This window comes from Falco naumanni, chromosome Z (assembly GCF_017639655.2).
Source record: "Falco naumanni isolate bFalNau1 chromosome Z, bFalNau1.pat, whole genome shotgun sequence".
Taxonomy (NCBI): Eukaryota; Metazoa; Chordata; class Aves; order Falconiformes; family Falconidae; genus Falco; species Falco naumanni.
This window is the reverse complement of record NC_054080.1, coordinates 55,273,719-55,286,591: the sequence shown is the minus strand read 5'-3', so window position 1 is coordinate 55,286,591 and position 12,873 is coordinate 55,273,719. Positions and strand designations below refer to the sequence as shown.

General features: G+C 37.3%; 1 protein-coding gene across 3 annotated transcripts in view; it reads left to right on the top strand.

Annotated features, from left to right (window-relative positions):
• UHRF2 (ubiquitin like with PHD and ring finger domains 2) overlaps positions 1-12,873 on the top strand; it is a 95,289-nt gene that overhangs the window by 33,401 nt on the left and 49,015 nt on the right. For all 3 annotated transcript variants that reach the window (XM_040579329.1, XM_040579328.1, XM_040579331.1), the window contains exon 4: positions 3,926-4,144. In XM_040579329.1, the coding sequence (XP_040435263.1) occupies positions 3,926-4,144 (219 nt within the window). The remainder of the gene's footprint in view (positions 1-3,925; positions 4,145-12,873) is intronic.

Here is a 12,873-nt window from a genome sequence, read left to right as displayed (position 1 = left end):
TATAGCTTGCCAGAATGGGTTTTTCACTTTATTTTTGAAGCTTGTTAAAAGATGCTATTTGTTCTCTTTATAATTTGGTTTATCTACCTAAGTCCACTTATTCCCATTTTGTGATACTGTATTTAAATATTACTCTTGCATATTTAAAAGATTTTTAAGTTAATGTGGGATTTTTTTAAACTTCGGGAAGACAAACATGGAGGGAGGTGGCAGCGTTTTCTAACCTGAATGTGTTTTTTCCATCCTCGGGTAAATTGTGGCATTAGATACATTTGAGGGCAAAAGTTTACTGTGGGAGTACTGTTTACTTGTTACTTTGTGCAACAAGGAATACTGGTACTGTACTCAACATATATAGCATGGTTCTGTGATTTTGAGCCCAAGTCAAAAGCTGTTTCTGCTGTTCTGCCTGAGGTGTCAGTTATGGACAAATGTGAATAGTTAAATATTGGCTGCCATTCACTGATACCCATAAAAGCATATTTCTATGTGTGAAGGCACAGCAGCAAAACATTCAATGGCTCAAACCTGATGCAAAAGAAGGGTGAGTTCTGACATGGGAAGTCTCACCTGTTTGTAAGCTATCTTTTTTTTTTTTTCCAAAGTTTATGAGCTTAAGTTTCTGACTAGTCAATGTGAGGAAAAATTCACTCAGTGAAGAGTCTGCTTTCTTCTTTCTTTGGAAAGCAGTTAGTCTCTTTCTGTTTGTAAAAGGGGACTTAGGGAGTGTCTTTTGGTGAGTGATCTTGTTCTAGTCATGCTGATAAGCAATCTTCTTTGGGTTTTTTCATTGGATACTTTCAAGAACAGAGGTGGAGTCATTAACGGTGACAATCTTAAAAGTTCCTCAGCAGTACAGTAGGAAAGATTCTGTTCTGAATTGTATAGGGATGGGAAAGATCACATATATCTGAATTCGGGGAAAAAAATATTTCGTAGTTGTTAAGTAAAAACTGCATTTGCCCAAAGGTCTCCCAGGAAAAAGAGAACCTGAAGTCATTTTATTTTTAGAAGAGAACAGATTTTTCAGAGCAAAGTTAAGTTTCTACAAATGTAAGATTTTGGAAATATTTTTTTTTATTTAATTTTTATAGTGACGCTGGAACTTTTTAAATGTATATTGGTTATTTTTGCAGTCCCACTGATCTCATGTGTACTTCTCACTTGATTATTTCACTGTATACATAAATGATGTCTATTTTTTATTTGTTGTCTTTAGTTTCTTGATGTTTAAGCCCTATTTTAATTTTGGAGTTCAGGTAAACTGGGTCTTCATTTACTGTGTGCTACTTGCTGCCATCTCCAAACTTTAGGAAGGGTTTATTGTAAGAAGATTGGAAGTGACAAGTAGTTCAAACATAGCTGTCTTTAAGATTTCAGTAGTCTGTTGTACTATAACACAATGTCATTATTCAGGCACTCAATAAAGTAGACATTATCTGTGTAGCTGCCTTTTGCTTTATTACCTGTAGATTAATCTCCCATATCTTTTTTGTGGATATTACAGTTAAAATGTTCATAATTATTATAGTAGAATTGTGTAATAGTTCTCATAGGAAAGGTGCATGATATAAAAGTAAAACTACAAATCTTACCTTTGCAGTACACACTCAAATTGGAAACAAAACCAAGTAAAAAAATTTAGGAACTGTGGAAAGTTGAATCATATGAGACTGTCATTTTGATAATGGCTTGATCTCAAGCACTTGCTTTTGTATGATACAATTCCTGTCATTAGGGCTTTATAATTAGGATCCAAAAATGTTGGGGAAAAAACAGTCTTTGGATTTAACATGTGTAAGTAGGTAAGGATATGGGCTTTTTTACTGGGCCATTTGTTTATTTAAAGGTACAGCCACTTTTAAACTATTGTGCTTCATGTTTCTTTAAACAAACAACAAAAAAGGTAATTTTAAGGTAATTTTTCCCACAGATTTAAGACAAAGTCTAGATACCTGCATGGTAGAGGTCAAAATAAATGCCTGGAGATAGAATGCCAGGTTCAGCTGCTGCCGCTGACACCGCCCCGCACACCCCACCCCACCCCACCCCCCCGTATCTGTATTAGCAAACTGTTGTGTTAGATTTACTAAAAGGTATAAAAGAAAGCAAACGTAACTTGTTTAAAATGTCTCCAATTACATCAGCGGGCTTTCAATCAGCTGTTCAGGACTTTCAGGCTATAGCCCTGGTTTCAGGCCGTAGTCATATAAGAGCCTCATGCTGTTCATGACAGTAGTTTTAGTATTTATGTAGTAATGTAGTAAGTTACAGTGTGTGATTTCCCCAGTGATCTTGTTCACTATGATGAGGGCATGCTGCAAAGTGACAGACATACTTTTATTAGTAAGAGTAGTATTTTGCCATTATGATTTAATAGTGCTGTTTGATAAAGGTATAATAACTGTAAAGCATGAGTGCTCTTGCTGAAGAGCAAGATAACTTCGCCAGATAAGCAAGTTATTTGCAAGAGCAAATAACTGCATGATGGAAGTCATTGGCAGTGTTTGTTAGGAAGTGTGAATACTTTTAATAGCACTTGCTTGTAGGCAGTAGAGTTATTTTCACTTTCTCTGTTAAATTTGTACTGTGATCTCATCTAGTACTAGTTAAATGATGGAAGAATCTTTATTTGAGTCCACATAGTACCAGAAAGTAACCTCACAGTTTTAATTCAGCATTTTATGTTTTGCAACAGGCCAGTTTTTTTCTGCAGGCAATGTTTTCATCATGTTCACACTGTGCTGTTTTTCCAGCACATGTGCAAACTACACAGGCTCTACTATAATTTGAATAATTGCCTTATACAGAGGATTTAAGAAAGCTGTGGTTTTAAACTGTTAACATCTCAAATCCTAAAAGATTATTTTTCTTGCATTGGGATTTTAGTTGTAGTGCTGTCAATATCACTATCTAACTTCTACTAAATGAGTCTTTATCAGCTTGGAAAGGAATTGGAGCTCTTCAGAAATTTTTCATTACTCTTTGATTTTTGCATGTGTGCTGTGGTGGCACACATCAATACAGGAGGAAGAAGGCAATCTCGTAAACCCTAGCAATTTGTAGGTAGTATTATATAAAGTACTGTGTAAAAAAGTCACCAAATTTCAGTGAAAAATAAATAAAATTTTCTTAATTTAGTGAACCATTAATTTCTTTTGATACTGCATTTCCTACTACATCTTGCCCAGAGAAGTGTGTTGTGAAGAAAAGATTCCTACATTTATCTCTTTAGATTTTTTGGTTTTGTAATTTCAAGGGAGAAACATTTTCAGTTTGTTAGCTCACATATCATATTGAGAGTGTTAGTTTTCTTTCTTACTACATTTTGTAGTTAGACTATTTTTTAAAACATGGTGCATGGAATGTTGGCTTGGACTATATTCACCACATGAATTTGATATGCTTTGTTTGTAGGGTCAAATTTTTAACAAGAACTTGTCCTAAATGTGTTGTTATTGAAGTTAGTGGAAATGAAACAAATGCATGAAAGCAAAGCTAAGTTAGAAATATGCTGCGTTGAAAAACCTAGTTTTAATCTTCACGACGTTTTCATTGTCACTTTAACTGCAATGTTAACTTTAATGTGAGCAAACTGGGGCCATGTGTGTGCCAAAACCTTGAATTTGATTGCATTCCAATCAAAAAGTCATCCACTGCTTACAGATTTGGTTAAATTTTTAATTATTTTTTTTTAAGAAAACTCAAGGAGGCTGTTTTCTCCACGTGAGCTTTGTCAAATTCCTGGTCTGTGTTTAGTTGAAAACTAAACTTTCAAAAGCATGTTAGTTCAGAATTTTATACTATGTTTCTTACATGCCCAAAGCACACTTAAAATTTAGACTTTTGAAAAATGTTGTCTGTGACTTTGTTCTTACTGTTACAGGAGTTGTAATCATTACTGTTGTTGGTTTTACTTTTCAAGGTACCCAGAGAATGGCATAATAGAAATGGACACCACTAATCTTCGACCTAGAGCAAGAACCATTCTGAAGTGGAGTGAACTAAAAGTGGGTGATGTGGTGATGGTTAACTACAATGTTGAGACTCCAGAAGAAAGAGGATTTTGGTTTGATGCAGAAATTACCTCTTTGAGAGAAATCTCAAGGACTAACAAAGAGGTTCATGCTAAAATTCTGCTGGGGTAAGATTTGCTTGACCAACTTGTAAAATCTGTACATATCATATAAAATGTTTGGGGTTTTTTTTTTTTTTTTTTTTCCTACTAGTCATCACTAGATTAAAATTAATGTCATACTTCAATTCCACAGCTGTCTGAGTCATGGAATTACAGTGCATGGTTTTGACGGTGTGCAGACTTAGCTGTGAGTCAGAGTTTTTACATTTCCTGAGATTGCTGGAGGCAACAATAAGGTTTCATGTATTTGTGGTTCAAATTGATCAGTGTGTTTTATTTATATTCCTTTATGTTAGATATTTATACATTTATATTTTTATATATGTTATATGTTCAATTCTATTGAAAGCTGAAAAATCTGTGTTCAGTAATTTTTGAGCTAATTGGGAACCCGTAGGTCTCGCTGAGTATTAGTCGTCTCTGACAATTTGAGTAAGTTTCTGAACCGGCTAATTGAATTTTTAAATAACAAAGTATTTATGTGGGTATTATAGCTTCTGATAAGTAGAATGTAGAACTATAGGATGTAGGAATTGCAAGTTTTCATGTGGCTGAACTTGCCTGGGTATCTTTGCTTTGTTTGCCTTTGTCATTAAAAACTTACAGTTCTTTAGGAGCAGTGTTTTCTGGAGAAATCCATATGGGTATTACTGTCAGTAAGTTGTGCGATTGTCTTCTTAGGGACAAACAAGATGACCAATCTTCATGGGCAGTCTACTTGAGGAATTCATTGTAACCTTCCTACTCATTAGCTTTCCTCATTCCTTTAATGCTACCCTTTTCTGTTATGGAAGGGGTTAAAGCATATGGATCCAACCTGCCACCTCCACCCTTGCAGAAGATGGGGATGTATGGGTACTTACATGGAGTGAAACTGATTTTAAAATTACACTGGAACTGAAGTGATTTTTTTTTTTACCTAAGAAATTATTCTTTTAATCTTGGCATGTATGACATTTGCTCAATGAGTAGTGTCATGATTCTGGGAGTATATTCCTCAAAATGAATTGGACTAGTTGCATCATAGTGTAGGTTTTTTCATGAGAAAGGAGAGTTGTTGTATCTGTAGGAAGACTTACAGTGTAGGACATGATTGATTGGAAAAGGCACACATAAGAGTTACGATCAAGTGCAATTCAGTATTTTGTGTTAAAAAAAAAAATTTGTACCTAGTACTGGGAAATAGGAAAGACGCTGACTTAGTAAACCATGCAAGTGGTAGAGCAGCCGTATGTACTTGCTCTGTAGGTAAAGCAGAAAAAAAGGAAACCTTTAAATGTGAAGCAAGGAGAAATTGAATACCTAGTTTGAATTATTAACTTGGAAGGGAAGAAAGATTAAGAAATGGAGGCCAATGTACAGACATGAAGATTTTCATTGTAATGCAGTATTTGTATGGCATTTGGTGAATCAGAAGTAGTATTCATGACCTTCTACAAACAGAACTGTCCAGATACCACTTTACATGAAGTTCAGATGTCCATTGGCAACATTATCTAAAACTGTTGTCTGCATGGATTCTTTCAGAGTTCTTCACATTTATTAAAATGTGATAATCAAAATATGTTAGCAAAAGCAAACACCTGTTGGCTGATAAAAAAGTTTGTTCATGATGGTTGGAACTCTATAGGATAGTCTTTTTTTATCTAAATAAGCTGGTAGTTATGCTTCAAATCTGAGTTTGGTAACCTTAAGTACCATGGCTGCTGTGACAAGTACCATGGGGTTCCCCGTAGTATTGGCATGTACTATCCTCTGAAAGCAGTTGGGGGGGAAAAAGGCATTCGACAAATATCTTGTTCTAGGATGGTGACTTTAAGTCCATTTTTCAAATGAAATCTTATTTCAGTGAATTTTCTTCCTGATTAAGCATTCAAGCTTCATTTACTTGTTGATAGATTGTATATGCATAATCAACTAGTCTTCAGAAAGTAGTTATCTGAGCCCTGCTGATACTTACCAAGGAGTAATTCTGTATCACCTGTGCTACCTAAGTCATTCGTCTGAATTAGCAGTAAAAGTAGAAAATAGTGTTTCAATGTTTATTAATATATATTAATATACTAATGTAATAGACATATTACAAAATATTTTAATATAAATTAGAGTCATAATATTATGTTATAATATTACTTTAGACTAAAATAATGTAATTAATATATGAATATTCTATAATATATTATTGATATGTTGTCATTAATTCTTAACATAATGATAGCATTAGTTAATTGTTTTAAATAAAGGTGAAATCTATTTTTAGTGCTTTATGAGTATATGTTAGTGATTGATTGATTGATTGTATATTAGTGACTAATTATTTGTGTACTACTTAAGAACAACCTTAGCAGGCAGTAAAGGGAGGCAGAGTTCTCAGGTTTGCTTCAGATACGTTCATGGCTTGGACTATTTCCCCTTTCTGGTGTTATGTCAAAGAGGCTTTGTATAAAACAGTTTTGTACCCAATAGCTGAATGTTTGGTTTATTGATCTTCATTGCTTTTGACAAAGATTTGTGAAGCCTTTGGCACAGTGACAGGAAATAACCAGAACACGTACTGTTTGTAGTTATGCTTTGGAGCTGGTATTGCAGGTACTTCTTTTTTACTCTGTGTGTTGACATGTGCGTTTGTTAGGTGTTACTTTTACTTATGTCTCAGTCATAACCTAAAGGAAATGTTCTCTGTGGTCTGTCATCAGAAGTTCATCTTTTGGGAAACTGATGTGGATTAGGGAATATTACCGAAGAGAGAAATGAGACTGAACAGAGGATAAAAAGTCATCATACAGAAGAGTTGACCACATATTAGTAATTCTCATTTGTACTCTATTTGCATTGCCACTGAAGTATGTAATGCAGGATGTCTAAAACCTATCCAAATGGGACTTCCTGTGTCTCAGGTACAAATACTAGGGAAACAGCAGTGCTTTTCACAATGGAATATACATGGCTCTAGGACCATAGGTCTCATGATTTTGCATATGGTTCAGAATGGTCTGTGTGTGTGTGGTACCTCTGAACTGATTAACTAAATTTGCAGGGTGTACCTGTATTTTTAAACATCCTCTGTTTCTTTTTTTTGGGAGTGTCTTCTGTTTCATGATGAAAGCAGTTATTTGTACTCCGGAGTATTGCGACTTGTTGTCTTTGCTCTTTAAAAGGCATCTATCAAATACTTGTTACTGATGGGTATTTGTGAGGCAAACTGTCACATTTTATTTTAACATTGGAGCTGGCTTACATCATCAAAGTCACTCCACCAGGTCAAACCAACTAGTTCGAATGGTGCTTTGCATTTTGTCGTTGCTAGATTTCAAGATAAATAAGAGACAAACCCATATCTTACTTTTCTTCAGTTAGCCTTTGAATGTTTCAGTTATCAAGGACTCTGCCAATACCAAGACTTGTATTTTGTTTAAGCCTTTGGAGTTAGACAAGAATGTCGGTAAAATCTGTTCACTTTGCAGATCTTACACCTCTTGGACTATGTATTTAATGAATTTGAGGTATTTACACAAGCAGCCTTAATGGAAAGTAACAGAAAGGGTCCCAGATTTTCTGATTTACATTTGTCATCTTGTAGTTTTGCAGGTTTTTGTGTGAGGCTTCCTGCTCCCAAAAAGGAAGGATTGTTTTGTTTTCAGATCATTCTGTCTGATTTTTCAATAGGCTTATTATGTTTTCTGTGTAACCTGCAAGATCTGGGGCTTATTAGAACACAATGTTTGCCGCTTTTTTTTTTTTTTTTTTTTTTTTTTAGGATATTTTTCTGTTTATCTTCTTTTAGACTCCTTTTATTCGTGTCTGATATGTTTTTGTTCTCAGAAGGCAGTATGATATTTTTTCTGTCTTTATGCTATCTGTACAGGTTTTACTTTTAGGTATTCCTATCATTTCTTTTGAACAAATTTTTCTGTTTATATTTAACTGCTCATTTTTTAAGTAATTTGTAATACTTGCTTTTATAGCTTTGCAAAGGTACAGAATTTAAACACATCACAGAATAGTGAACTAACGGTGAAACAAGCCTTGCATATTGTTCTAGAAGATTTGAAAAGTTCTTGTGCTTCTGTGGATTTCTGTCTAGATCTGGTCCAAAAAATAACATTTATTGGAAGGTGACCCTTGTTTTGACACTTGTTTTTCTAATAGGAGTACCATACGTCCTATCCCTCTCAGTATGTATTGTGATAATCAACACGTCACAGTTGTCATACTTTGTAGGTGCCCAGTAGCGTAGTTCACATACTATGTTTCTCCTTTAGGCCTAGAATTTCTGTCTATGTGGTTTATCCCTTCCTGATGCTCGTATAAGTTTGAGGTGTGATTTTCTACCTAAGATAACTTTACAGTTTATTTATTTTAATGTAGCATCTGTGACTGTTGCTGGTTGATCTGGGAAGGCATTATTTTACTGGTATGTGGAATATTAACAAAATTTAATTGGAGCCATTTAAAAAAAACCACTTTCCTGCTGTGTTAGCTGGTATCCTAATAATAAGAACTCTAATTGCTGAAGAACTTGCCTGCAGCTTTCTTGCACAGACATAAAAATGGCCTATTTCTTCTAGGCAACAAAACTTCTGCAAGGGTGAATTTGTGTCTTCCTCTTTCATCTTCTCCTTATGACTTCAGTGGAGCTGGTCACCTCCTTTGAAGAAGAGGCCTCCTTTTGAATCAACGCAGCTGGTTCAAACCAAGACAGATTCTGGTTGTCCAAGAAGCCTGCTGGGATTTTTCATGGTGGTTCTGTAGAGGTGATGCCTAGAACTTCCCAAGCACTTCTGTGAATGGCTTTTCCCTAGTCTCCACAGCAGAGATGGCTCTTTTTGTGATACACAGCCTTAGGTAATAATCTCACAATTCTTAACAGGAATAACTCTAACTACAGGAAGAGTATGTTGGATCCCACTTAATTATCCTGTTGACAAAAGAACTCATGTTTTTGGGGGTGGCGGTCTGTGTGTGTGTGAAAAGAATGATTGTTTGATCATAAGAAGTGAAGTTTACTGGAAATCAAAATGTTTCTTTTTAAAGTCCAGATTAAATTTTTGGTCTTGCTTCAATTGTGATTTCATTTTTGAGGAAAAACCCAAGAATTGAAAGATACAATGGACATGAAGACAGAAACAGAATATTATTAAAGAGACTTTTGAGTAGCATACAGTGCCTCCTCTTACATAAAAAAAAAGGAGTCTGGGGTGCAGAACAAACTGCCCGGAAGGTATTGGAATGCACTGTCACCTACTGGGACTGGAGAAAGGTTGGTGTCCAGGATGCGTTGCTTCCATCAAATGCGAGAGACAGAAGAACAGCTGACTAACAATAGTTCATGAAGAGCACATGAGCAGAGTGAATCCTTTAACCACTTGCTGTGGTTATTATCCTCTCCACAAAGGTCATAAATGAGATGTAGTACCTTGGTTCAGCACTTACGAAATGAAAACCAGCAAGTTTAGAAAGAACTGAAAGAGCACATTTTGAAGGGTATTTGGCTGATTATATGTATCTGTTGTTACAGATACTCTTTTCCTGTTTCTTCTTTCTCCTTTCCCTTCTTTCTCTTCAGAAAAAAAAAAATCCATTTTACAAACACTCTCTGAATAGCTATGATGGACAGGTACTACACAGATCATAGCTGTTCCTCCATGCACTTGATTCTCCTGCTGTCTTTGTTTTTGTGCTTTAAAGAGGACAGATCTTCAGGAGGTTCTGTTGTCCAGAGAGGAGCGGAAGGATTACAGTTTTAAGATTGCTCACCACTAATTATTTTTCTTACATAGAAGAGATATTTTGTCTCTTGATACTGCCCTCTTCCCCATTCATAAAGAAAGAGCATGAAAAGTAATTTATTTGTCCTTTGTGCTACTTCCCTGCACGTTGCCTGTTCCTAACTGGCAGTATGGAGAAACTGGTGTTTGTTTGAGTGTTTCAGTTTGCTTTCCCAAAATGGAGGGAAAGTAGACTAGGTGCTTTCAATTGATGTTGAGTCTTTTGGACTGTGAATATAGTGTTCCTTTATCTTGAAATTCAAAATCTGAGTTGCAAACCAAGTCTGCCTTACTAGAGATAGCGTTATCTCTCAAGCTAAGTAGCCCAGTTACGTGGGAGCTGCTCAGTCCTGCTGGTGAAAGGGTAAGATTTTGGAGGATAGATCCTGTCAAGGGAAAGGAGCAAGGAAGTACTGTGCATGAAAACGTGGTTAGTTGCACGCTTCACGTCAACCGGCATTTGACTTTTAACATCATGGGACCCATAATTGGGTTCCCATCTGTCCCTGAAGTCCCACTGGAGGATCAAGGACTAAGAACATTTATTCCAACAGGCTGGCCAACCTCCTGAGTAGAGGTTTGGGTGGTGAAGGAACATTACGACCCATGGTTAAGTGAGGTATTAGCATGTGCAGGGAAAGCAAAGGGTACAGTGCGATGGGAACAAGAGAGGCCTTGGGACTGATAGAAGAGGGATACTCATCTCAAGTGCATGTATGCAAATACATAACAGCCTGGGGAACCAGCAGGATGAATTAGTTCTGCATATAATTGTGGAACTATGATGCTGGTATAGTGGAGACACAATGGGACAGCTCACGTGACTGGAGTGAGAGATGGATGGATACAATCTTTTAAGGAAAGGCAAAGATAAAGAGGGTGGAGCTGCTATGATGTGAAGACGTTTGGATGTAAGGAGCTCTTCAGTGGCATGACAACAGCCTGATTGAGAGCTTGTGGATGTGCATGGGAGAGGCAAAAAATAATAACATCATGGTGGTAGTCCCACCTGAGGTGAGGAAGAAGACAAAGCCTTCTTCACAAGTCTCTGAATCACAGGCACTGATTTTCATGGACGACTCATTCCCTGATATCCACTGGCAGGATAACACTGGAACACAAGCAGTTAAAAAGTTCTCTGGAAGATGTCAGGAATAACTTCTTAATAGAGGTACCGGATAGATCAATAGGGTGATATGCAGCTGGATCTGATGTTTGTTATCAACAGCTGCTTGGGGATTATGTGATTAATGGTAGCCTTGGCTATACTAACTGAAATCCAAGGTCCTGATGGAGCTGAGGAAGGAGAGTAGCAGAGCATAGATTCTGGAATTCAGTAGAGCAGACTTCAGTTTCATTCAAGGAACGGGTTGATGAGATAACATAGGAGGTAACTATGAAGGGTAAAGGAGCTCAGCAGAGTTGACAGGTGTTTAACGACCACCTCCTCTGAATGCGAAGACAGTTCATCCTGGTACTCAAGAAACTAGTAGAGGTATTGGAAGACTGGCAAGGCTGAACAGGAAACTGATGACTTGGCTCCAGTGCAAGAAGTCAGTAGGTAGGAGTTGGGAACAGGGACAGTGTAAAAAGGAGGAATTTTAAACGTGTAAGGATTGGTGTTATGAGAACCAAAGCTTGTCTATAGTTGACACTTAGACATCAAGGGCAATGGCAGAGAGCTTTGCCTAGTGCTTTGGCAGTAGAAGGCTGAATAAGGAAAATATGGGTCTATTGATGAAACAGACAGATGATTCAGTTTCAACAGACACTGTCTTCATCGCCATAGTATTCACTGGCAGGGTCTCTTTGGTAGCTCTGCCTAGTGAAAGCATTTGAGGAGAGTCTTCTGCAGTGAATGAGGACTGAGTCAGGAAGTGCTTACAAGAACTTGACTAATGCAAGTCCTTGGAACCAGATGGGTTGCATCTAAGGTATGCTAAGGGTACTGGCTGATTCTGTAGTGATGCTCCTCTGTACCATATTCAAAATGTCATGGAGATCAGGGAGGTCCTTGAAAACTGCAGAAGGCAAATGTTGCATCTGCCTTCAAAGAGGGCCAGTCAGCCTTATTTCAGTCTAAGGAAAACGATGAGACAGCCCTGTTGAAAGTGCTGGCCATGTAAATAGGAGTTGGAATAGCCATGGTGATTTTTTTTCCAAGAGCAAATCATGCCTTACAAGACTGGCTGCCTTCTGTGATAAAATGATTAGCTCTGTGGCCAACGGGAGAGCAATAAGTGTTGTTTGCCTCAACTTGTAACAGGTCTTCTGTGTCCTGTAGTATCCTATCCTGATTAAGATGATGTGATCTGGGTGGATGGGCAGTGGCAATGCAGTGCGGAGTTCGCAGAGACACCAAATTGATGGAGACTCAAGGGCAGTACTGCCTGTCAGAGGGACTTGAACAGACAGGAGGAATGGGCTGACAGGAGACTCATGAAAGTCAACAAGGATAAAGCTTTTCTTGCTCCTAGGAAGGCTGAGCCGCTTGCAGCAGTACTGGCTTGGAAGCAACCCTGATGAGAACAACCTGTGGGTCTTGGTAGACAGCAAGCTGAACATGAGGCAGCAGTATGTAATGAAAGCTAACAGTATTGGGGCTGTTTGAAGAGAAGTATAATCAGGAGACTGGGGAAAGTGATTATTCCCCTTTACTAAGCACTAGACTACATCAAGAATACTAGATTCCATCCACCCCCAAACACATGCATCCCCTACTTCAGTGCTCAAAAGAGAGACACGTAAACTGAAGTGAATTCAGCTAAGGGCTGCTGAGATGGTTTGAGAAGCACAGTGGTATATGGCAGGCAGACCAGGGATGATGGACATAAATTGCAACAAGAGGGAAAGGAAATCGCTAGTTTGGATTGCATTCAGTAACTTAACTTTCAACTGCTTAATTGTCATGTGTTAAAGCATTAATTGCTTTAACAACAACAACAAAAGCATAAGTACCAAATGTTA